The following is a 27,310-nucleotide window of genomic DNA, read 5'->3' on the forward strand; positions in this document are numbered from 1 at the left end:
ATGAAGGAAAAAAAAGAATCTGAATTTGATAAAACTAAACACATATTCTTGCTCCTTAAGAAAACAAGTCTCTAATAGGATTACCATGGTGGGAAACAGAAATTTATTAAAAAGAAGAAAAGGACCATGTGAGCTCCACTTGAGTATAGCTGCAAATAAATTAGGGTCCAAAAAATAGCTGGAAAGTCACTGCCATTCCCAAACAAGAATATAGCTACATCTGTTTCATTTTGGCACAGTATTCACTTTTCCTCTGTCTAGCATGCTGTCACTATGTTTTTTTTTCATTTTTTATTATGTAGTTCATTAAATAGACACATCAGCTTTTGGTGGGGAGAGGACAGAACTGGTTCAGTTTTCTTCTACTTGAAAGAAACAATAAACCTATTTCCTTAGATTGAAAGAGAATCACAGATGTGGATGTTTCTGTAAAGGTTGAAACTGAAAGGTCCAGATATAGAAATAATGTATTTCCTCACTTTTACAAGTCTTGTCAGAAATAATAATAGTGAAATCTGAAACAGCATTTTTGAGTGTTTCCCATGTACACAGCAAAGGATCGGTGAATACATTAACCACACAAGAAACACTTGTAGGCACTCACTGCAACCATCGGCAGGTGCTGATATTTAGATTTCCCAGATGGGGAAACTGCTCACAAATAGTTTGATGAATATTAAGTGTCACAATCAGTGTGTACTTAGCAGATACCTCAATCCTGTGTATTAGCACTATATTCTTTTTTTTTCTTTTCTTTTTTTTATTAATTTGAGTGTTTCTTATTTACATTTCGAGTGTTATTCCCTTTCCCGGTTTCCAGGCAAACATCCCCCTAATCCCTCCCCCTCCCCTTCTTTATGGGTGTTCCCCTCCCCACCCTCCCCCCATTACTGCCCTCCCCGCAACAATCACGTTCACTGGGGGTTCAGTCTTAGCAGGACCAAGGGCTTCCCCTTCCACTGGTGATCTTACTAGAATATTCATTGCTACCTATGAGGTCAGAGTCCAGGGTCAGTCCATGTATAGTCTTTAGGTAGTGGCTTAGTCCCTGGAAGCTCTGGTTGATTGGCATTGTTGTACATATGGGGTCTCGAGCCCCTTCAAGCTCTTCCAGTTCTTTCTCTGATTCCTTCAACGGGGGTCCTATTCTCAGTTCAGTGGTCTGCTGCTGGCATTCGCCTCTGTATTTGCACTATATTCTTTATTTCAGGCTTTTTGTCTGAAATACAAAAATGCTACAGTGTCAAGTACTGTGACCCTTCAAACTATAGCTCTGGGAACATTAGTTTTAAGGGGAAATGGGGAGAAGATGGTTGAGAGATTAACACTATACCTTATTTTTGAGACAGAATCTCTCACTTAATCTGGGACTCCCAGTGCGGAAGAAAACTTGAATAGCAAATGCTAAGGAACTGCATGTCTCTGTCTTCTGAAGTGCTGGTGTCACAAGTGTGTTCCAAGACACTCCTTGGTCCTCATACCTGTCTGTAGGTACTGTAGTCCTCAAGGTATCTCACCAGACCTTCTTCATTTAAATTTTAATATACATATTTACACATTATGAATGTGAGTTTGCTTTCAAATGTGGATGAGATTTAAGTATTGTTTTACTCAAATTGTATTTGGTATACAAATACATTTTATTTCAAGGTAATGATCACATTTCAGCAAAGTTTTTAATGTTTTATGAATGGTTAGAATTATTCTTTGTTTTTTTTAAGAAAAATCAAAACTTTATTAAGCAATGGGGAAATGGTGTTATACAAAGAAAAGAGACTGACAGGAGAAAGTTACAAGCTTTCCAGAATTTAAAATGAAAAGGGAAAAGTAATATTAATTTTTAGAAGTGGTTAAGAATACAAAGGTTGTCACTTGATTTGATATGTTAGAAAGAGGATAACATTTCAAACGTGAAGATTTCTGAACCAAACAAAATGCTTCACATTAAAAAAGGCCTAGGAAAATTACATGGAATAAAAAGTATCATTGGAAAAGCTAGGGGAGGACTGAAAAAACTGAAGAGGTTAGCAACCACACAGGAAAAAGAACAGTATCAATCAACCAGACTCCCCCCAGAGCTCCCAGGGATTAAAGCCACCAACCAAAGAGTACCCATGGGGGACCCATGGCTATAGCCACATATATAGCAGAGGATGGCCTTGTTGGGCATCAATGAGGGGAGGTGGTTTGTCCTATGGATGTTCGATGCCCAAGTGTAGGGCATGTTAGGGTCATGAGGCATGAGTCAATGAGTGGGAAGGAGAGCACCCTCCTAAAAGCAGTGAGGAGAAGTAGAGGATAAGGAGTTTGCGGAGAGGAAACATTTGAAATGAAAGTAAGTAAAATAACAAAGAGAAAAGAAAAAATATCAATGTTTAAAATACATCGTTTTTAGACTGATTAAATCACATGAAGAAAATAAATGTACCCAGATGTTTGGCTATAGATGCTTGAACTTAGATTTAAGGAAAGCACATGTTTACAAGACAAGGAGCAGAAGAGCAGCTTGCCCCCAGAAATGTAGGGTTCTTTTTTCAGTGAATGATCTTCATTTGAAACACCTCCTTGTAACTCAATATATGAATTCTGAAAACAGGTTCCAGGCATTCGGTCCATTTTTCCTATGTATGCACAGTGATTTGTTTTGAATTTTTTTATGCTTATGATGGTTATTACTTATTTAAATAAGCATAGTATCTCAGACCTGAACTCATATGCCCATTTGGATTTCAGCTTTGATTTGTAATGCTTAGTTTATGGCATTATATGATTTTTCTTGGCAATGGGCTGTGTAAAGCACAGAGGTTAATCATTTCCATTGCTTTACCCTGCATTGAAACTAGATTCAGAAAGAACACGCTGTAGCTGAAGGGAAGGAAAAGAGGTAAACTAACATAAAAACAGCAAAAGAGAATGTCATAGGTTTTCATACCTTCGATTATAGACTAAGTACAATTATTAGGCAACTATCACTGTTCCTCTTGTCATCAATGTAGGATTCCCCTAATAGTACCCCTGAAGTGTGGACCGATGGTCTATCTAAAATTGTGCAAGGCCACTAATTGGTAACTCTAGTTTGTTGCCATGTTCATCTTTGTGTTCGAAAACTCTTAAGTTCATTTGAAAATATCTTAGTTAGTTATGTGTATGTGACAGACACATTTTCTATCATTGTTTTAGTTTTTAAAGGGTCAAAAGAGAAAAATGTTGTGATATCCATATATACATACACAATGACTAGACATATGTACTAAAAAGAAGCTCTGGAATTAGAAGTAATTTTAAAATATAGTCACCTAATATGACAATGACCTTTCTTTTTAGTTTCAAAAGGATTTAAGGTATTGTCAGGCTACTGCGACTCAATTAAATCCTACCCTCTCCTGAGACATGGCATCAAAATTTAATTCAACTACAAGTAACAGTAACATTTATCTCCTCCAATTGTCTACAATGGCAAATGACAGTCTTTCCTGAGTCTCACATATCTGTGAGCTATGCATGTTGGAGTTTTGGAAAGAATGAGGAATAACTGAGATATTTAATACTTTTGTTTTTATTTATTTTATGCTTATGTTTGTGTGAATGGCCATGCGTGCGTACAGGTGCCTTCAAGGTCAATGTAGGATACTAAATTCCTTTGAGCTGCAGTAGAGATGTTTTTGAGCTACCTGACATGAGTGTTGGAGACTGAACTCATGTCCATTAAAAGTGCAACACATTCTCTTAGCCACTAAGTCATCCCTCGAGCTCATTTATTTTTCATAACTCATGTTTATATACAACAGATTTTTGGTCTCGTTTGGAATTAATTAGAATAAAACTAGTATTAGTATGTTCTCCAAGGGAAGAACTATGAGCTCTCAGTGTACTTATTTACATTTTGCAAGAAAATAGTTAGCATTTAGAAAAAATATAATTACTAGCTTTATTATTCCCGTAGGTTAAAATTTATCCATTCCTGATATCTACTAGAGACCAGTAAGGAACCTTTTAAGACGATAAAGTATCTAAGTTGATACTGAGATTTATGTGGAGATGAGGGAGATAAATATCACACTTTGAAGGATAATATTACAATGTTTGTATTTCTAAAAATTTTACTCTTGCTACAGATTTTTTTGTATCTTCCAAATTTTTATACATTCTTTGATATATATCCTAAGAAAAATATGATACAGGTGTTTTTGAATTTGGGCATGTTCCCACACCTGAATGATGTCCCAGGGTGGCTTAGTACATCTACTACTTAGTGATTGTGGTGTAACAGTCCCACTACTAAAGTTGTTTCTGGACAGAATTTTCAAGTATATTCTAATCATCTTCTCATTTTGACAACTCAGCCTTCTCTAAAAACGTCAGTGCCTTGTGTATATTACAAAATCTGATTCTTTCTTGTCTTTCCTTCCAATGAACAGACTGTTTTCCCCCTAACTTGCAAAAAGATGTATAATCAGAGCCTGAGGGCATGTGCTGAATATGGGGCTTTTTAAAAATATGGTATTTTAAGTTTTCAGCAAAGTACAAACAAACAAACAGAAAGGCCACACAAATCTAAGGCTCTGAGAACATAGATGAACATTTTGTTGCACACTTCCCTGTGAGCAACCACACAGATATATCAGGGTCCCCTCTTACAGACTTGGTTCATGAGGATCACATGGCAAAGTAACCTCATAGAGCCTTATGCTCAGGATGAGCATCTGTGAGGATGCCAAAGTCCAGAGTGACAAATGCGAGTCAGTAAGGTAATTAACATATGGTCTGCACTTTCCAGAAGCTCACAGCTATGAGGAAAACAAGGTGTAATTTCTCACAAGGCAGCTGCAATAAAATAACTGATTGCAGAAATGCATTTTAGGATAAGAAAAAGTAAGAAAGCTCAGGCTCCAATGGTGTTTACAATCCTGCATTGGCATTAGGCTGCAACGACTCTATTTTCCTCCTCAGGAATACAGCTGTGTGTGTGTGTGTGTGTGTGTGTGTGTGTGTGTGTGTGTGTGTGTGTGTGTGTGTTTGTGTGTGTGAGTGTGTGTGTGTGTTTGTGTGTTTGTATCTGTAAATGAAAACTAGTTGTTTGAAAGTATGAAAGAAGAGAGAATATAGTCTCTGTTCTATATCCAGATTTCTTTATCAACTCAACCAATTTAGTGAAAGCTTTCTATATGCTAAACACTGTGTAGATAAAAGAGCAATTCAATAGAAAATTGTGGGAAATAAAAAAGGAAAATACAGCAAAGCCCTGGAGAATGGTGTGAACATCTAACTGCACTCATGAGAGGTCGAGTAGAGCTTATCAGCTTGGGTAAAAAGATGAGTTTAGAGAAAGACTTTGCTTGAATTACAAGGTGAGGGTGAAGGATGAGAAGTACTTTCTGAATTCCTCATAGGGGAAGTGGACCAACAAGGGCAAATGTCAAGCAGGACAGTGACATCATCAAAATTGTATCATAGGAAGTTAGCTTCTCTTTCCAGCAATCTGTTACTAAAATAATAAGGTAGATAATGTCAGACAATGCTCTCAATGTGAACCGTGATATGGAAGGCATAATAGAACCAGCTGACTGTAAGTCAGAGTGTTCCTGCAAGTGAACAATCCGACTGTTGTTTACTAATTGTGTTTTTAAATAGATACTCTTCAGGTTAAAAAATTTTTTTATTGTTTATTTGCTCTGGATAGCTGAGCTTGTGAACGGAGCAGACTCTAAAAGAGTGTTCACATTGTAATTTAGACATTGTACATGGTTATTTGGGAATGAAATTGTGTACAATGTGGTTCTATTCAAGGTAGCACAGAAACAAATAGAAGAATGGTAATATAAAAACTGAAGCAGCTATTGAAGTGTTAAGTTTATCTAGGAGGCAATGGTAAGTCACTGTTTAATCAGACAGTAGACAAATCTATGGGATTTTCTAGGGGTAACTGGAAGGTTGAACATAATATAAAAGGAACTCTCATGGTACTCTTTTCCTGATATGAATATCACAGCTCCCTCCCTTTGAAATGAGGTTGGGACCATTGGTTTGCCCCCTTTTACTTTCTGTGATTTTGTGCATATTATAGATCTTCATCTATCTAGAGGACTCACTGGAAAGCATGGCCTTATGGGACTGGTGATCTAAACAGCTGTACTAACAAGGCCAAGAGCTAAGGAAATATAGATGAACCTCAGTAAAGAACTGGGGGATCTTAGTCTCTAGAACTATTCAGACCTGATTATTTGTAAACAAATCTATGAGTTTGGAAGAAGGTGTTGAAGCTCGGGTAAGTGCTTATTCCTAGGCAAGCTCTTGACTGCAGCTTCTGAGACTATAAAACCATCGACTTCACATCATATAAATCCAGGCTTCTATCCCACAAAAACCATCAAAAAGAAAGTGTCCTGCTTGAAGTGTCTCAATTTGTATTGGTTTTCTATTTATTATCAAAAACCTAATGTGACTATTGACAGCATCATGAAAAGATGTTTAAAGGATATAGCAAGCTATACGATTAATCTACTTATTTTATGATAGGAAGATAATAACTTACTATATTACTGGGAACATGAACACATAAAAGAATAAGTAATTGAATATAAAAATATGTATATGTACACACACACATATATATATGTATATATATATATATATATACTCTTTTGCACAATGCTTAGTATACATTATGTCATGCTGTTTTGATAGTCTTTGTAAGAACTAAAAAGAACTGGAAAAGATAATGTTGATGAGAATGAAAATGATAAATTTGAACAGTTTTATATGGCAAGTCTCACAGATGACTCATATTAAAGAGAGGAATAAAAGGAGGAAGGAGAGAAAGATGATGTAATTTTCAGCTCGGATGATTGGATGAGAATGATGCTGTAATTGACCTTAAGAGTGTACCAGGAAGAATTGATTTGGCTGAGGAGATAAGGCATTCTGTTTCAGCACCGTGAAATCAGTGTGCCCGTGGGAGGACGTCCATATGGAGGACCAGTGTAAAGCTGGAAATGGATATTCTACTTAGGAGAGGTCTGGATATACAGAAGGATTTGGAAATGTTTGAGAATTAGGTTATCCATAAACTGCTCTCTCTCTCATGCACACACTCTCCCTCACATACACCCACACAAGAGGAGAGAGAAAGAGACAGAGACAGAGAGAAAGAGGTAAACAATTTGGGTCTTCATTTACCCTCTAACGCTTGGGCCATCACTTTGTGCCAGAGGCAAACAATTTTAAATCTTCAAAATTATGGTAAATGTATGTTTTGGTAATAAATTATAAGCCACTTTAATAAACAAATTTCAGGATAACAAGTCTGAAATTATCCTATTATAGTGTTCTTTAAAACTTCGTAGAGTAAATTTATAAATTGAAGGATAACTTAAGTTGACCGTGCAGGCTAAGATATAGGTATTAACAAATCATGGTTACATAGTAACATCCAATATGTTGCTTGGTTTTATAAGTAATTACTTTTTAGAATACAACTATATGCTTTCATTTATATATTGTCATTTACCTATATCATAATCCAATATGAAGGTGCAACAGTTGCTTCTGAATCCCTGTGGCTGTGAAGCCTTATATATTTAGTAACTTGTAGCTTCAGTCAAAATTTGCTCACTTATGTTACATGCTATGTGCTATGGTTGCTATTGATTTTTAAAAAAAAACAAAGATTAATAGCAAGAGAAAACAATAGTCTTCTGATTTCATGGTGTCATATTAATCAAAAGTATTGTAAGAATGCCACAATTTAAGAGGCATAAAATTAGGCTGTTGTCATACTCTCTTACTCATTATGGATAACCTTTCTAATCATGAATTTTCCCAGTTGTTAAAAAATAATCATGCTTTCTTTGATTTTTTTGTCTTATGTTATAAAAGAAACTCTTTTTAAATAAAAGGTAAGACAGTGAAAAGATAAAAATTAATACTATGGATTTTCTATTATGAAATCAATGCCCTCAACCATAGTTATTTCTCCCAAACCTATAGACAGACATCTGTTTGTCTAGTTATATGGAGTACCTTTCTATCTATTGTTTTCTGAAATTTTATGTTATGTTTTGCCTTGAGTTCAATAAAAGTTTATTTTTGTTCATACAAGGGCTCAAATCAGGTACTTGGGCATCTGGAAGCATTTTCCTAGTTGCTCTGTTCACTACTCTCTGAATCATTCACTAGTGAGGATCATCGGAAGTTCTGGCTGTGAGGGAACATAAGGGAAGGATGTTTGTGGAGAGGAGAATGTCTTAGGGAAGAGCAAGAGTGAAAGGCTTGGCAGCAGGATTATTTCAGGACCTTGTATCAAAGTGCACTACAAAGATGTTAATTTTGAAGTATGTTTATTTTAATGAATAAGTAGGATGGATGGATACAGACATATGTAGATTGATTTATCTATAAATCAATTTATCTTAAATCAATAAGATAAGCAAGAGTATGGTGGCATATACTAGCCTTTGAATCCAGCACTCAGGAGTCTGAGGCAGGCAAAATGGAAGCCTAAAGCGATACTGGGTTATACAGTGAGACTGTCTAAAAAGAACATAATTGTTTTCTGAAGAAATTTCACAGTCTTTGATACACTGTGGCAGTGTAAAGAGGAGTTTGGGGAAAGGAGATTGTAAAGGAAGAGTCTTCCCATACATTCAGGGTGCTGTTGTCCATCAGCCCTGATATTCTTTAACGTGCCCCCTTTTCAATAACAGGCAGTTAGATCATGCTTATTTTATTACCTCGACCTTTTACCTCAAGTGTTTATGTCTGTTTAGCACAGTTTCTGGTTTACTTTGGAACCATATTTTTTTGTAGCCCACATATTGTCAAAATCTGTTGAAAAAAGTTCTCAAAATTAAGACATTTCCTAAATTCAGATAATGGATAGTAGAACAAAAAGCAATTCCAATCATTAATCCCTAAATTTGCTTTCTACATAGACATGCAGCTGCATTGTTGGTTGGGTTCATAAATGAGGCATATTTAACATTCACAGGTGAGGATCTGCGGCCTATAATTTCTCCAAGAGGAACTTAGCTTTTGAGGTGGAATACACATAATTGCTTAATGATTTTTTCTCTTTTCTTCTTTTCTTTAGTGTATTCATTTTAGAACTGGTTCAGGTTCACACGAAATTTGTAATGATAGCATGGTGTCCCCTTAGATGCTATTCACAGTCCTTTTCTGTTACCTTCCTTCTTGTTTTTTTCTTTTCTTTTATTGTATATTTTCTTTATTTATATTTCAAATGCCATCCCCTTTCCTGGTTTCACCTCCTGAAAACTCCTATCCCATCCCCCCTCCACCTGCTTCTTTGAGAGTACTCCTCCACCTACCCACTCACTCACCCTCACCTCCTTGCCCTGGCATTCCCCTACACTGAGGCATCAAGGCTTTCTTCCCATTGATGCCTGACAAAGCCAACCTCTGCTACATATACAGCTGGAGCCAAGGGTCTCTCCATGTTTACTCTTTGGTTGGTGGTTTAGTCCCTGGGAACTTCAGGGGGTCTGGTTGGTTGATATTGTTGTTCTTCCTATGGGGTTACAAACCCCTTCAGCTCTTTCAGTCCTTTCTCTAACTCTTCCATTGGGGACACTGTTCTCAATCCAGTGATTGGCTGGAAGCAATGAACAATAATCATTATATGCCATTTAAAAAAAGACAGTAAAGGGAGAAAATGTGTTTAATGCATTGATCATTTTTATGATTTGAGTCATAATTAAGGCAAGATGTTACTATTTGTCCAAGGTCAGAAAAAAAATCAATAGCACATGAAATTAGAAACAGAAGTAGATGTGTTAAATGGGAATTATGAGCATGAATGAATTAATTTCTTTAAATTGATTTCAAAAAGTATGGGCTTCTTAAAATGTTTTGACTTTTCCTGGAAGAAATATCATTGCTCATACTGAACTTGCTAATCAACTTTACAAAACATGTTCTTTCAATTAGCTGCTTGTTTATTTGCAAGATGGTCTGGCTTGGGATTCTGGTTTATTTGGACCCTGAGTGAAAACCTACATGTTTACTGCTTTCAAAAGAGGACACAATTTCAAACCAGATGCAATCCTAGCAGAGAGAATGAGAGTAAACACAGAGTCCTCTCCCTAACCAAGAAGTTATTTGCAATTGATATATCTGCTGTGAAATGAAAAAGCAAATTTTCGATGGTGAAGTCAACCTATCAAGTGGGTATATCTAAGATCCAGCTCATGCTCCATGCTTAGAGGCAGTTGCCCACAAACAAAATACGCTCCATGCTTTTCCTATGGTTTTTGCTTTGGTTTGGTATTTGTGGCATTTATTTTTTGTTTAGCTGTTTGTTGGTTTGCTGTTTTGAGAGAGAGAGAAGAAAGAAAAGCCTTCAAGTTTCATGGGCAGAGAGGTGTGGAGGATTGGAAGAACTTGGGGAAAAGGAAAGAAAATATAATCAGAATACACTATATAAAAACTGTAAGTAAAGAGAACGATGTGGGCTGGAGAGATGGCTCAGCGGTTAAGAGCACTGATTGTACTTCCAGAGGTCCTGAGTTCAAATCCCAGCAACCACATGGTGGCTCACAACCATCTGTAATGAGATCTGATGCCCTCTTCTGGTATGTCTAAAGACAGCTACAGCATACTTATGTATAATAAATAAATAAATCTTTAAAAAAAAGAAAGATGTAAGAAACAGTGTTTCATCACACAAACTTTATGAAGGAAATACATGTATCTCCTATATGACTAACATAGGTATTCATTTTTATATAATAAGAAAATTATTATTTAAAATTATTTTATATTTTGTTTCATATTACTATGTGTACATGGGTGTTTTACCTGCATATATTTCTGTATACTACATGGATGCCTGGTGGCCATAAAAGGACATTGGACCCCCTGAAATGGGTGTTACAATTGGCTGTCTCTTATCACATTGTACTGGGAAGTGAGTGCTAGTGCTCTGAAAGAGAATCTAGTGTTCTTAACCATTAAGCCTCTCTTCTATTTCCTTTATCATTTTTTCTCAATAAAAGATCAAGTACAGATTCTGAGTCCTAGTCTGGTAGAGACTTGATGTCCCAGAGAACAGGAATGCCTTGGTTGGGGGGTCACCTTCTCACAGGTGAATGAGGGATGAATGGGGAGGGGAATGTTGAGAGGAAGGTACTGGGAGGGAGGGGAAGCATGTTCATAGATTTGCTTGTAGGTATGTTAAAAGATGAAACTTTCAGCCAGATCACTAGGAAAATGTCTGCCATTATGGTACAGGAGTGCTTGGGATATGGTGGTAGAGAGAGAGATGGGATGAAGAATGCTGCACTGCGACGGCAAGTTCTTTTTTTAATGACGTATCTCACATGAGACAGTTTTTAAGGAGATTTACATTTCTTGACTAGGAATTAGGATTGAGTTAGTCAAATTTTGAGTGAGAAATTTCATAGGAAAAGTGTTTAAATAAGACACCATTTCTAACAGGGCTTAGGAACTCTGCAAATAGAGTTATAGGCTTTATCTCCTAATTGCTTGGTTACTTAAAAAGTAAAATCCCTGTCTTGGTGTGTTCTGTGTTCTTAAGGTTCATTAAGCTGCTTCTGCTTCTAAAAATTACCCTGAAATAAAAACACTCCCCCACACAAACAATAAACATGTTGTAGTTGAACTAAAGACATTGTTCTATGATTGAAACAGTCATAAAAAGTTCTCTGAACTCGCACATCACTAACGACAGTTCAAACCTTCTTCAAAGTCTATAATAAGAAAGTCCCATACCCTTCTGTCTCAAACACAGTGCTTAGGCTCCAAGCCTGAGTCTGGCAGTCATAGCTTTTTATAAAAACTCCAGTGCAGTATGAGATGTTAATAAATCTATAGTGATAAGCGATCATACCAGAGAAGTCATCACAGCAGCAGTGGAGTTTAATAATGAGATGCCTGATGATATAATTATTTCTATACACAAAATATAATATAGTTTGATTATTCTTTCCTATTATAGTAAAAATTGGCTTAAAATATAAAACGTATGCTTATGTTAAAATTGTTTAAATAATATTTTTATTAGAAATTTAACTTAGATACATTTTGACAAAATGTCTCAAATTTCTTGAAGGAAATTGACCTATGTGTTAAACATTGAACAAAAATTAAGCTTATATAAGAAATATTTATAAAGATTCTCTAACAATCCAGAATTGGCTAGGTATAAACTCATGAATATTTAAAAACCTTTAATTAATATCAGCTTGAATATTATTTATGCATGATATAAAATTCAGTTCTTCACTTAGTTTACTCTAAGACTGTAGCCACCGTGATTTACTCTGTGCCATGGGAAAACTATTTAGATTTCAAACAAATGAATCAAAAGTAGAAATTTAGAATGTGGTCTATTTCTGATTGCCCACCCTGCATGAGTTTTCTCTGAGTTTTACACTACTGATGACTAAAGAGTACTTATTAAGCAAATATAAACAGAGAATTTGACTATAGTAGATTAGATTTACAGGAAGTGAAGAGTGTAAATAATTGAATAAAAAACGACCATATAAAGCAACATTGTCGATAAAGAATCTGGTTTAGTATGAGGGTCCATTCTTATCTCCAAACACTCAGAAAGATAAAATAGGAGGAACTAAAGTTTAAAGTCAGCCATGGCTGTCCAGTGAGTTTCAAAGCATTCTAGGCTTCAGAGTTATGCCCAGTCTCTATGTATTAACTGCCTCTCTATGTGAAAATAAAACAAAGCAAGGCCTCTGTTGATATGAATAATGTCAAATAGTGGGGGCTGGTTTTCACCTAAGTATGGTGATTTTTGAAGGTCTAAATAGTAAGAGATTTACACAAATGTATGTGGTTTTAGAGTTGCAAAAAGGACATATTTATTATAATTAATTACAAATTATTGAAGAAAAGTTCAATGGAATTATAGAATGATTAAAAACATTCTATTGCTCATAGTCTTTCAGTTTTCCAAGTTAAATACAATACAATAAATAAATAAATAGGAGAAATTAATGTCAATAGAGTCAATTGTAAATTTCAACCAGTGAATAAGTAGGAACAGCTTTTTTTGTTTGTTTTTAATTTGAAAACAGATGTCAGAGTCTCATGGCAAAATTTACTTTCTCAGTTTGTCTAAATATATTTTCATCCTTCCAACTACTTTTATTGATATGAATAAACTAAATCTATTCTGAGAAAAACTTTAATAACACACTTTAAATTGTCCTTTGTTATATCAGTTATTTAGAAATTGATTTATTAAAATATATTTTAAATGTGGACTGAGCCTTTAAAATGTTCATATAAACATTCTTTTCTTAGCCAGCAGCAGTCTAGAATTTGTCAATTTAAGAGAAATACCTCAACTCTGTGTGACATTGAGCCCTTCTCTATGATGAGTATCCAGATTCCATAATGAAGGGCTGGGCATTACAGGGAGACTTACCTTTGTACAAATCATACTTAATCTACCACTTTTAAACTTGATCTTGAGTACATCATAAAGCATATAAGGCTCCCAGGAAGTTTAGAGGTCTGGTGGGGTTGGTGTAATGGGGACGTCCTCATAGAGAAGGGTGGGGAAGGGAGGTATGGGATGTGGAGGGAAATAAAATCTGGAGTGTAAAAATAAATAAAAAAAAGACATATAAGGCTCAAGTTCTACTAAACAATATAAGATAAACATTAATATTGGGCATTGTGAGAATTAAATGGGATGCTATACATTATATAATATCTGATGAAATTCAATAGTGTTGATTTATGCCAAATTATGTATTTCTTTATAAATATGTTTATCTTTCTTTTAACAAAAATAAACACTGATAATTTTTTAATGTCATATGGCCTGAGATTAATCTTCTGTTTAAATGGAAAATGATTTAAATGATAAAAAAAAATGTCTATTTATTTTTGTCCCTTTTTTGGACAAAATACCCATTTAAAAATTATATTAGCTCCAGGATTTTAACATTTAAATTGCTGATAATCCACATCTCATAATATGATTAACTATAATTAAGCCATTTATGAAGAGTCAATATGTACCTTAACATTCTTATCTGCTCTATAGTTGATATTTTTCTTGTAACTTTATTTGTATGCCTGTAAATTCCAAGTTACAAAATATTGTCAAAACATCAGTCAGATTTCAATACCAAATAATAGGAGAATTTACTATGTGAATTTTTCTATGGAAATGGTTCAGTTGTGGTTTCTGAGTGCTGGACTATTTGATAATGGGGCAATTTACTTTTCTAAACATTTTTCTCATACTCAAACTGATAGCTCCCATCTCTTTGTTGTGAGTTAGTCATCAGAATAAAAAGATATTAGCACGTCAATCAGACAGAGACATAGAATAAACTCTACACAAAAGGGATCATTCAGCAATCTTCATGTTAATTTTAACTCTTACAAAATGCGTCTATTATTTCAGGTTTTGTGAGTTTTAGCATCGTATTCAACTATGTATTAAGCATCAATGTATTTATCTTATAGCTGCATATACGTTTCACGTGTTCTTTTATGTTATTAACCTGAAAACAAGTGGAGAAGCAGAGTCTCTTTATTACAGCAGCAGACTAATTGTGGCACACCAGATTGCCAATTTGAAAAGAAAATAGAAATAACTAATGTGAAATCAATGGAGAAATTCAACAGATTATAAGGAAAAAAAGAGTGTGTAACCATGCAACTTCATGGACAGTGACTACACATACAAGCAAATGAAAGCAGCTGACCACGTACCCACACACCTTGGCAGAGGTGCACTCCACACTCGCCGGCCACCGCCAAGACAGATGATCTCAGAAGAACCCTCCAGTCGGTAACCCAGTGAGCATGAGAAGGTCAGAGTATCCCCGACTCCGAAGCTGAATCCAACTCGGCTACCATATTGGGGGATCCCAGGGTCTTCACAAGGCTCAAGGTTATATTCTGTAAAGAGCAAGTAATTCATTCCGAGAAAGAGAAATGAGAGGGATCAGTGTAAATACTCATTTCTTATATTTTATAATATAAATGTATATTTATATTATATATAGTAGATTATATTGCTATATAATTTGTGGGAGCAGTAATGTGCAGTGGGACCCTTGATTTTCTCTTGTTTGTGTTACATTCAATACTGAGAGAATATTTTCATGTGTGAAATTCAGTGAGAATGGGAAAATGTTACCTGAGTGTTAAGCTCAAAATATAACTATCTATCTCATGATGTTCTTTTCAGCACTATAAAACTTTTCCACTTCACAGAGTTTTAAATTAGAGTAATGACATGAGAGATGCATATTTTCAAACAAAAGTGCATTTGGAATGAAATCATTATCAGTCAGAAAAAATTACAATTCTCTTAACAGCTTTAATTTAAATGGTTCTTGTGCCTCTAGTTTCAGGCATTCAGCGAAGCCATATTCTGAGAAACATCTATCTTCGACTGAAATTTTCATGTAAGAAAATGGAGTACCCAACACTGGAAATACTAACTTGATACATTTATAAAGAAACCCTCTCCAGGCAATGAAAAAAAAACAGAGAAAATGCATGGCCAAATAGTTTTAATGGTAAAAGAAGATTTGTTTATACATTACAATAATAAACATGTCATAAGTAATAAATTTAATATTTTCAAGTCAGCATATATTTTACTTACTAATATGTTCTTATATAGAGAAACAGCTATCCTACTATAATTGTAAGGTACAAATTCACATTGCACGGATACTTTTCCTTATGTTCCTTTTCTTATGGCCTAATAGTAACTTTTCATGAAAGTCAAGTCATACTACAATTGTAATATGAAATTAAGATCCCTGTAGGATATTCATGGTGGAATTGAATACAACTCAATGACATAAGATTCTGGGCATCAGGAAAGAATTCTCACATAGGATAGGGCTTAATGTCTAGTACTGGTATCTTGGATACACAGCTAAGATTTCCAATCTCTGGCTTTATTTTATCTCTAAGTGGTAACATTGGGATGGGAGATGAATGGGCAGATGCATTTCTATCTCTCACATTTTTATTAAATTTATATTATATTATATTACATTATATTATATTACATTATATTATGTTATGTTATATTATTTTCCTTTAATGGAAGGAAGAGTTATAATCCCACATGAAGCCTTAGGCCAGGAGCTATGCTAGCAGTATTGTCTGTAAATGATTCTCTTATGTATGAATGACTACTCATAGTTTTGCTTGTAGACTGCATACTCCAAAATAATGAAAGCAAATTTATTTTTACCTTGGTCAGTCACATAAAACTAGTTAGATTTTACTATTTTACATCACGTTTTTCTTTTTGAGTTTAATTGAAACAACACAAGAGAATATTGTATAGTAATATATAGTATTTATATATAATTTATATAAAAACAATATTTTATATATAAAATCTTACTTTTAAATTTAGTAGGTATTGTAGATGGTTTCAATCATTAGAATGTCACATGAGTTTAAGACAAAGAAAATTTAATGATTGTAATTTTAAAAACATTTTAGAGGATTTATTTACTTATTTATTACTTACTTATCTGCCTTTTCTTTAATGTTTAAGAGCGTGTGGCTACACCTAATATTTCCATACTTGCTGAGGCGTTATTTTTCCTTTGTTTTTCTACTTTAAAGTTTTTCATCATTTCTGCAATTTTCCATTTCTGTAATGTTAAAATAATTTTATAAACTTCATTTTTTTATGTTCACTAATAGTTCTTGATTCTTTCTCACCAGAGAATGTGATGTTAAATCCTTCATATGATATCGAAAAGTCAGAAATGAAGCGCAACTGAGCCCTGAAGTTTCCATAAAGGCCAGCATTGATGGTTGAAGGAAGTTCTGAACCAGTGAGGCGTGCCAGTGGTTGGGTAAAACTACCATTCTCTGTGATCAATAAATAGTCATGATGGTCTTCTAAGTGAAACGTGTGGAAGTTGAACTGCACACCTAGGAATAAGAAACAGGAAAGTTACATTTGCATTGGACAACACATATTTACAGACCATAGAAAGTGACTATCAGTCTAAAGACTTTGGGTGCTTGATTTTTTTGGAAAATGAAATCCACTGCTGTCAAAAATTGTAATTGTGTTTCTTTCAGCTTACTTATGAACAACATTTTTGGCCAAACCCTAGAAACCATAGGACAATGTCTGAAATATATTAATTTAATATTTGTATTTTAAAGGAAAGTCCATATCCTTTGCAGATTACTGGTGACAAATTTGCATGCCTGCTTCTTTCATTCTTCAGCATCCTCAAACAACATAAAACGTGGTGCTCAATGAACTAACTCTCAACTTTTGAATAAGCCCAAATCTAGTTAGGAAAACAATTTAAAAAGTGGGCACAGGACGTTGAGAAATATTATAACTATTTATTTATTTTACATTTCCCAAACTTTCGTTGTAATATACCACTATTAAAGAAAGACAAGAACAAACTGACACTGTGATCCAATATGAGAATATGAACATGTATATGTTTACATTTGAATGTGTTCTGATATACATTACTTTTTGAGGAAAAATTAAGGTTTCTGTTAAGTATTAGTGCTGATTAGGGACATTGTCAAGTTTTTGTTTTCTTTTTTTTTTTCTCGCTGCTTTCGTTTTGATCTATGATTTTATTCTCTCTACTGACAAAATAGACTTGCAATAGGGGTGAAGAAACAGTATCTATCACAGAGAAATAACCAAGTTATTAATTATTGTTCTTGTTTAATCTAAAGAGTAAGTGCTAATATTTACCACATACCAACCCTTGGCTAGACCTTTAATGAAAGGATGTTATTATTTATCATATAATGAAATAACCATTACAATCTGTTTTCTTTTTTAAAAATTATTTATTTTATGTATGAGTACATTGTAGCTGTCTTCAGACACATTGGAAGAGGGCATCAGATTTCATTACAGATGGTTGTGAATCATCATGTGGTTGCAGGGAATTGAACTCAGGACCTCTGGAAGAATAACAGTCAGTGCTCTTTACCCCTGAACCATTTCTCTAGCCCCTACAATCTGTTTTTAATACTGCAGGAAATTCCATCTTTAAAATTCTGCTAAAAATCAGCTAACCAAAAATTTAAATTGAAAACCTGGACCTTCATTCTAGAAGAAGACTGAAATGATTAGAAAGAACCATGTCCATCTGAGGAAAAAGACACATAAACCAAACTTTCAAGTATTCTGCAAAGTGCTATGAAGCCAAGTGGTATGATTCAATATAGCATTGTGGAAATAGAAGCAACAACTAGTCAAAGGCTTATCAGATGCTTCTGAAGGCAGTGACCTTCCAAAGAGAAGTGGGTTGAAGAACAGACCTGGGTCAGGCATCAGGAAGAAGACAGGAACATACACAATTCTAAAAGGGCAGGAGAAAGAAGCTCTTGGGTCTAAAAAAAAATCACAGTTCTTTCCTTGTCTCCTGGGAATGACTATTCATGTTGGTTTGGCAAAACAACTTATGTGAGAGATACTCTTGTAAACCCTTGACCTTAAAGTCAAAATAGCTGATGTCTTAGCTTTTGTCATTTGTTTAATCAATGATAGACTTTGAGGGGCTTTTGTAAATTTTATTTTTCAACCTGTAAACTTATAGGTTTGTATTTGCTTTATACATTATGACTTATAGATTTTCTGATATACAATATATTTTTGCCAGCTCTCCACCTTCATAAGACAACATAGGTGTAGTTTAACTTTTGTGTTTTTTTATGTATTGATTTGTTTTATTCTTTGATAAAGGACCTCACTGTACAGTTCAACTCCCAAATTGAAATCATAGTCTCCCTGACTTACACCTCCTAGGGCTGAGTTTAAAGACAAGAGGTAACATAATCAAATAAAATTAACAATGTAAAGAGATAGTTGGCCATTTATTTGGAAATACCTTAAATATTTATATCCTATTCAATATTCTTGTAAATATTACAAAATATTAAGTTTCAACTGAAGTATGAGAATATTCCACCTGTTAAATGTAAATATAAGTGAAAAGGGATTGATTTTAAAATTCCATCATAGAATATTTAAGTCAAAAAATGTAATGAAATTTAGCAGAAGTAAATCTATAAGTAAGCTATGAAAGCAGAAAAATCTGCTGCATACAAAATTACAGAAGACCAGGTATTGGTGATAAATTTTACCTAATATTTCAATAATTTTAAAAGAGTTGTATAATTAAATCTCATCACTTCTTAGTATGCCATGGTAACAAAAGAGAATGAATATAGGTTTCACTAACAGAAACTCCTGATAGTATATGTTTAGCTGTGTAAAACTGAACCTTTAGAAGTAAGGAATCCAATTGCTGGATAGGCTTCAAAGGAAAAGACCTAGAATGGTAATTTATTTGGATTTTATTTATTCTTTATTTTATTTTATTTATTTGGATTTTTATTTAACCTTAGTGGCAGTCTTCTGATATCACACATCTACGCATGAATAGCAATTTAAGAAATGATTAAGATTTTCCCAAGGAATAAGCCCCGCAGTAGGAACTGGTCATAAAAAGATACCCTATTATGTTTCTAGACCTCAGTATGAAGAAATCAGTGTGGCCTGTGACGGGTTAGACTATTATTGTCTTCCAACTGTAGTAGACTATCCTTTTATCCCAACTTTAAGTCTTTCACTTCACTTTGCCTTGCCTTTGCAACAGTGCTTCAACTAAGCCTTTCTTAAAAGAAAGGTACCTAAACCTATGTACCTTGGCAGGTAAATACCAATTTAATTAACACTTAAAACCTGTAAAGATGTGAAACCTTAAGTGTTAATTAAATCTCTGTTTACATAGCAAGCAGCATGTAGCTCTACATTTTCTTGTTTAATATTAGAGCGTTTATTTTAAATTCCCTTAATCCACTGCACAGTGAAACAATAGGAGGATTTCTTTAATTTTCAACAGAGAGGTCTGTATCCTAGAAAGCAACACACACCAGGTCTATAACATTAATGACCTCATTGCTTCTGTGACTTCCTGTATTCTCACTTTAACAGTGTTTCCTAATAGCATTTAAATCACTACAGGAAACCTAACAAAACAAGCCATAATTAATCCTAACCTCTCTAAAAAAATCATGTAGAATTTTATTAATAACAAACTTACTTTTATAAACACACAAACTTACATTTGATTTAAAAAACAAGCTTGGAAATTCTGACAGTATTTTCTCATCGCTAACTTTTGCTTCCGATTTATTTTACTTTTCAATAGTAATAATAAAATAAGTAATAACTGTGTCACCAGTTGTAAATGAAAAACATTCATTTAAAGATCAGTCTCTGCTTCAGGTAAGCAATGCTGGATCATTGGTACTTTAATGCTGTGGAATACAGAATTGCTGCTCTGATGAAATGTCTTGCTTATTTTCTTGTCCAATTCCAATAGCATCAAGTAAACACTGTGGTTTCCACATCATATTTCATGCGTATGCTTACTTTTAAAAGATATGGAGGAACCTCAACTATTCACAGAGCACAAATTTTTTTTCTTTTTTTTCTTTTTCTTTTTTTCGGAGCTGGGGACCGAACCCAGGGCCTTGCGGTTGCTAGGCAAGCGCTCTACCACTGAGCTAAATCCCCAACCCCACAGAGCACAATTTTTACAATGTTCTTTGGTTCCAAATAATTTGGCACAGAAGTGTCAAGTGGAATGGTTATAAATCTATATGTAGTTATCATTATAATAATGCTTTATAAATAAATATATGTAAATTTTAACCAAACTCCATGCAAGGCTGATGTCTTTCAGGTTTTGTCAATAAAACCAAAAACCAAAAACCAAAACCAAATACTATTACTTTACTACACCATAAGAAAAGGCAGGTATTGCTAACAAAATTTAGATTTAAAAATGAGCACAGTATATTACTTTAGAAAAGCTTACGTAAGTCGGTGGTGCATTTTTTTAAATTGAATTTTTCTTTTAGTACTTACTTAGTTTTAGGTACGAAAAAAATGACTAAAATAAAATAGACCTGAATGAAAACTCAAATGATTATCCAATATTCTTGAATAAAACAAATTACCTTTCCCATGGGTTACATCAACTGTCCATGTACAATTCAGAGAATTTGGATAAAATTCTGGGTAACCAGGTGATAAGATTGTCCCACTAGGTCCTCTCACATCCCCGCCACATAATGCTGAAAAAGACAAAGAAAACACTATCATCAGTCACCCTTGGAGAGGCAGAGGCTGAACGAATCTCTCATCTCCTCTCTTGAAACAGGATGAGTCCCATTATGTTTGTCTAATCAACTTCCTGGTAATAAGAGGAGTGTGCAAAGACCTCTTCCAAATAGAGCTAAATCCTTTCATGCATTGCAGCAGCAGAGAAGAAAAATGTATTAATAGTCTCTGAGAATTATCACTGGCCCCCAGAGAACATAGCCCAGCACTGCACATTTGAATTTGAAGTATATCCTTACTCTTCTAATTATAAGCAGCATTTGCATAAATTGATGGCCAATTAAACATGAGTAATTCATTGTTTAGCAGCTTCTCTTATTAAACACTAAGAAATGAGTTAATTATGTAAAATTCTTTTCTATAGATTCCTGAAGGGATATGTGTCACACATTGTGGGCTTCCTCTTATAGCAGTGAAGTAAGTTGTGAACACGTTGAAGTCTTCATTGGTTCCACAGTCACTGAGAAATGAATATCATAAACAAAAAGGGATTCTTACAGGGATTCACATGGCCCAGCTCTATAAAGTTTCTAAGTATTATCTCAGAATAGGGAAGGCAAATAATTATTTAGGATGTGCCAATGAATAAATTAGCTGAATCAACCAACGTTCATGTACTTTGAGAAAAATGTTTATATTTTCTACCTTAAAAAATCATCTAAGGCTATCATATACATTGAAATCAACAATTATTTAATTTCACCTGTCTTAAAAGTTAAAAGAGACCAATAATAGACATAAATCAGGATTTACATTATTTTCTACAGGGAAAGGCAAACTCTTTTGGATGTGGACAGGGTAGTCAAAATTATAAACACAGCATGCCCTATCTCAGCATTCTTTCTGGCCCACTTTCCCCAAAATAGCAGAAATTCCAATGAGAGATGTTCTTATTTCCTATCATGATCATTGTTACTTTTTCCCAATTATCAGTTATGATACTAGAAGGATTCGAGACAAACCAGCTGCTCTGCGGGTTTACCTAATTGGATTGAAAATCCCTAAGAGTTTTCTTTTTCTTAAGTTTGAAGGCTTGGATATAAATACTTGTTGAAAATACCCCAATATTGCTGTAAAATTTTAAAATGCATTCTTTTATCCCACACTAGATCCAGCACCGTAGTGTCACAAAATGGTAGATATCTACCAAATGGTAGATATCTTCATCTCAGTCAGCAAACTGACTCAGCCACTTTGCTACGTCCTATATCACACTGCTGATGACTTCTCTCTAAGGCTGGCGACAATCTCTCTACCCATCTAGTTCCCAAGGTAGGTTGCCACTATGCCAGAAATATACATTCCAATTCTGTGGCAGCCTAGTATCTCCAGCTGCCACATACTTTCTCAAACTTAAATCGCCACATGAAAGAACCCACAACACAATAACCTCTGATCCAATTGATAAGATATAATTTGCTCATCTAGACATACAAAGCCTTGTACACATCCATCCCTTAAGAATACTCATAACAACCTATAAATTTGCAGAGAGGAATCTTAACATCAGCCTCCATGTTCTCTCTGTTGCTTCTCCTGCTTTCTTCAGTCTCCTCCTCTCTAAAACTTTTCTACTGCCCATCCTTCCTTCTTATCCAATGACAGGCCTCATTCTATCTTGTACCTGTCTTCACCTGTATGACATCCTACACCCCAATGTATTTATTTTTTTATACATATATCTACAAAATGATGACGAGGTCCTCTTATGGAGTTGATGAAACAAGCAATCTTCCTAGAATAAAGCTCATACATTCAAACATTATAAAATTATGCAAGAATTGTGAAGTTATAGTCACTCATAGATTATGTGCAGGGTGTTATTGGTAAACATCATTACTGTATTTTTAGTTTCCTCTTGATGTTTTAGAAGCTTACTTTGTGTTTCTGTGATTAATCTCAAAACTGTTTGCACCATTTTAATTATGTTTTCCTAATACTGCCATAACTAAGGTTAACTATATCAATTTCCTTTCTATTTGTTTGTCTTCTCTTTCTCTTTCTCTCTCTCTGTGTTTGTGTATGTGTGTGTGTGTGTGTGTGTGTGTGTGTGTGTAAAATGTGCACATGTGTACTAGACTTCCCAAGTGTGTGTACACCCATGTGAATATTAGTAAGATTACATGTGTGATGTATGTGGAGGCTTGCAGTTCACATGTTTTTATGTACTATTAGTTACTTTATCCCAGAGATCTATTGTTTCACTACTTTAGTTAGGCAGCTTTCTTGGGAGTTATCTCTCTCCCAAGTGATAGGTTACAGGCCGTGCCATTCCTGCCCCAGGCTTTTACATGGTTTCTGGGAATCTGACCTCTGAAAAGTACTTTATACATTAAACCCTCCCCAGATTCTCAAACTTTGAATAATTCTTTTAGATTATATTACATCTATCAATCTATTCTTCCATTTTTGAAAACAAAAAATATTATAAAGTATTATATTATTTTATTTAGTAAAATGTAATTAATAAAAATAATCTACTGCATTAAAACTTATTTCTCTTATTGAAAAGAGTTGAAATTTGGACAAAGTTCTTCAGGTAACAACTACAACTAACCCTAGCTAGCTATATAAAGGTTTTAGAGATATAGATAGTGGTAAGAGAGTATGGTTTATTCATGGTACTCCTTCCCGTATGATCTATTTTTAGAGGGGTGACTTAAGATGAGACTATGATCACATATGCCTTAGATCAAAAACTCATATTTAAGAATGATGTATTACCTGGGTTCTCTGTTTTGAAGACACTCTGAGCAGCAAACCAAGACACTTAACCTACACATCAAAGAATAGCATCCACAACTTTGTCATTTATTTTAAATGATAGTTACTTAATTCTATCATCTTCAAATCTATCTCCTTTTATTTTAATGTTTCAGTATTATTTTTGATGATGTCTTTTAACTCATCTCTGTCTTTAAATTTTCACTTTGCAATTGTCTTGCATGTTATTGAGACAGTTTTCTATCGCCATCACTAGGCGCTCATCTGTACCAACATGATAGCTTTCATCTTACTAAGAGATAGTTCTACACTACTAGTGTTTTGAATTGTGCTTTCTTCATAAGATTATCACTTATGAGACTAACTAGTATATGAATTTATAAAATGAACCCTGACTTATTCTAATTGTACTTAAGTTGTGTTAGTTGAGAAAGTCATAATATCAGCTAATTCACAAATGAATCTCTCATAGTCACTGTCCATATAAAAACCTTCCTCTTCCACAGAATGGAACAAATGTGTCAGAGAAGATTAAAATCTTATTAGACCCAATCATGATATACCTTCAATATTAAGACCAGTTTAACTAGTCAAGTGTATTTAAATCCAGTTTTAAAAGATGAAAAGATTCATTTTCAGTTATTATTATGTGTTTGCCTGCATGTTTTTTACATGTATGATTTATTTCTGGTGTCAGTGGATGGTAGAAGTGGGCATCAATTTCCCCCAGATTGTGAGCTATAGAAAGTTGGTAATTATTTTAAGTTGCTAGGAAATGTATCCATGTCCTCTGGAAAAAAAAACATGTTCTCTTGCTGCCTGAGCTACTTTCCAATGTCCTAATTTTTTTATTTTATATAGTCTTGTGTATTACATAAAACTATGGCATTTTAAATAAATGTGTCCCCTAGTTAGGGTAGTTGAGAACTTGTTGTCTGATTGCTGATGATGTTTGGGAAATTTTAAGCAGTACAGGCACACTAATAGAAGTTTTTACTGGGAGACAATCTTGAGATTAAAGTCTCATCTACTTCATATTTGGAGTCCATAGCCCATGCTTTCAGTTTAAGATGTGATTTCTCAGCTTTCTGATCTTGCTGCAATGCTAGACAGTTACAGCCATGTTTTTCTTGATGCTACGTACTCTACTCTTCAGAAACAGTAAGCATTCTATAATTTGTCTTGTTCATATATGTTTTACCAAACCAAAAACTATAACTAATACAAGAATAAACTTAAAACCTGCTGCAATATGTAGTATTATTATAATGTATTTATGAAAGCACATGAACACCAAGTGTGTATCCTTACTCTGCACCACTAATAGCAAGTTCATGTCCTTACTGGATCATCAGTTTCAATCCAATCCAAGAGAGAATAATATTGAATATTGGAAATATTAATATTATTTAGCATTTGTCCACCTATTATCAGTATTAAACCCCAATACAAATCAAATGTATAAGATGGAGGATCAAAAAACCGAATGATGGAATTATTAATTTAAAAAAGCATTATGCAGATTTTGGAAAAGCAAAACTAGTGGCACACACCTGTAATACCACTATTCTAGTAAGTCAAACAGACGAATCATGAGTTTGAAGACAACTATATGCTACAGAAAGAATTTGTCTTAAAACAAAACAAAAACAAACAAACAAACAAACAAACCCAAAGGGTGACTCAAACTAACAAACCAACAATATAAACACAAGATGGAGTGATTATACTCACTCTTAGAGATGAGGAGGAGTTGCACCACCGCTGGACATAGCTGCTATATTCTTAATAAAAATTAAAGGGGGCTCTATAGCTGGAATTTTCCCTGTTTCTTCAGTTAATAGTGTCTCTTTGCTTGTCACCCTTGGTTTATTTCTCATGCCAACTATGGTGCTGTATCAGGCTCAGCAAACCTTGCACTTTTATACAGCTCTCTACTATCATCTCTAGTAGATAATGATCACCTGACCCAGACATGTTTAGTATTAGAATTACTTTATTACTTTAGAAACTGGTGTGGATATGGAACTATAAGATGTATTTCCTTGAATTTTTCATATTGAAACACTGGGCAGCTCTCAATCTTTTACCAATTTGAAGATATAGGTATATAATGCTGTCTTCCTAGGGATGTCCTCGGTGCTGTCAACCCTCCCTTTGGTAAAAGCACTATTTCAATAGATTACTCAAATACACACAGAAAGAATCCTCAGGGAAAGATGAAATTTGAATTATTGCCTATTATTGGCTATGCCAAGCATTGCACACTGTTCTTTCAACTTGATGAGCTGAACCACAATTTCCGTATTTATTTTTTTTAAATCAATGAGTGTATGGTTTTTGTCACTTGTGATCATAGGCATGCTGACTAATGCCAATGGGATCATTCCAAATGCACGGAAGGTTTGCTGATGACTTATTTTTGAAATTTCTTATAAAAACAAATTGATAAAAGGAAGTTCCTAAAATATGACCATGCTGAAAGTACTTAAATGTCCTTTCATGAGATGGCAAATGTAATCTTGCCTCTTGAAATGGACTAAGTGCAGTCGACTGTAAATCATCATGTAAACAGGAAGCATAGCCAAAAACACATTGTTGAACAGGCTGTGCTTTGTGACAAAACCCATGTGAAACCACTGCTCGATCTTAGAAGTTTTTTTTTTCACACTGCATTTATAGACTTTAGAAACTGAAAGTTTCAAATTATGTCCTTTTGAAGTTTTTTTCACACTGCATTTATAGACTTTAGAAACTGAAATTTTCTAATTATGTTCTTTTGACATAATTTCATATACAACAAACAAACAAACAAAGCCCAGCAAGGTTACTCTCATGCTATTTTCTGTAACACGGAGCTTTCCATCACAGAATAGTCTTTACAAATTTTTGCATGAAACTGTATAGTTACAATTTATCTCTTAAGGATAAAGTGGGCTTGAAATTATACATATAATTATAATTTACTTTTTGAAGATAAAGTACACTTCCATGGCCAGGAAGCAAATGAGCCCCTTTAGTACCTTCACATGGCATTTTCAACATGGGCTATTCCAGCTCACAACACATTTAAAATGGAGATACATGTGTTAGTTCCTCAAAAAGCTAGAAATAGATGTCCCACACAGTGCAGATATACTACCCTTGGAAATAGACCCAAGAGGCTCTACATCCTGCTACAGAAGTGCTTGCACATTCAACTTTATTGATGCTCTATTCACAATAGTTAGGAAATAGAAACAGCCTAAAAATGTCACCAACAGATGAATGGGAAATGAAAATGTTGTACATTATACATTGTAGTATTTATTTTTCAGCTGGTAAGAAAAGAGAAATCATAAAAATTTCAAGTACAGAGAGCTAGCAGCAATCATTGTGAGTGAGGTAACTCAGACACATGTA

General features: G+C 34.3%; 1 protein-coding gene across 1 annotated transcript in view; it reads right to left on the bottom strand.

The window, feature by feature from the left end:
- Positions 1–27,310, bottom strand: part of Csmd3 (CUB and Sushi multiple domains 3) — a 1,310,498-nt gene that overhangs the window by 425,304 nt on the left and 857,884 nt on the right. The window contains exons 20-22 of the mRNA XM_087559497.1: positions 21,022–21,138; positions 16,720–16,935; positions 14,731–14,919 (exon numbers count right to left, since the gene is read on the bottom strand). Coding sequence (XP_087415623.1) covers positions 14,731–14,919; positions 16,720–16,935; positions 21,022–21,138 — 522 coding nt within the window. The remainder of the gene's footprint in view (positions 1–14,730; positions 14,920–16,719; positions 16,936–21,021; positions 21,139–27,310) is intronic.

This window comes from Rattus norvegicus, chromosome 7 (genome assembly GCF_021556685.1).
Source record: "Rattus norvegicus strain SHRSP/BbbUtx chromosome 7, alternate assembly SHRSP_T2T, whole genome shotgun sequence".
Classification (NCBI taxonomy): Eukaryota; Metazoa; Chordata; class Mammalia; order Rodentia; family Muridae; genus Rattus; species Rattus norvegicus.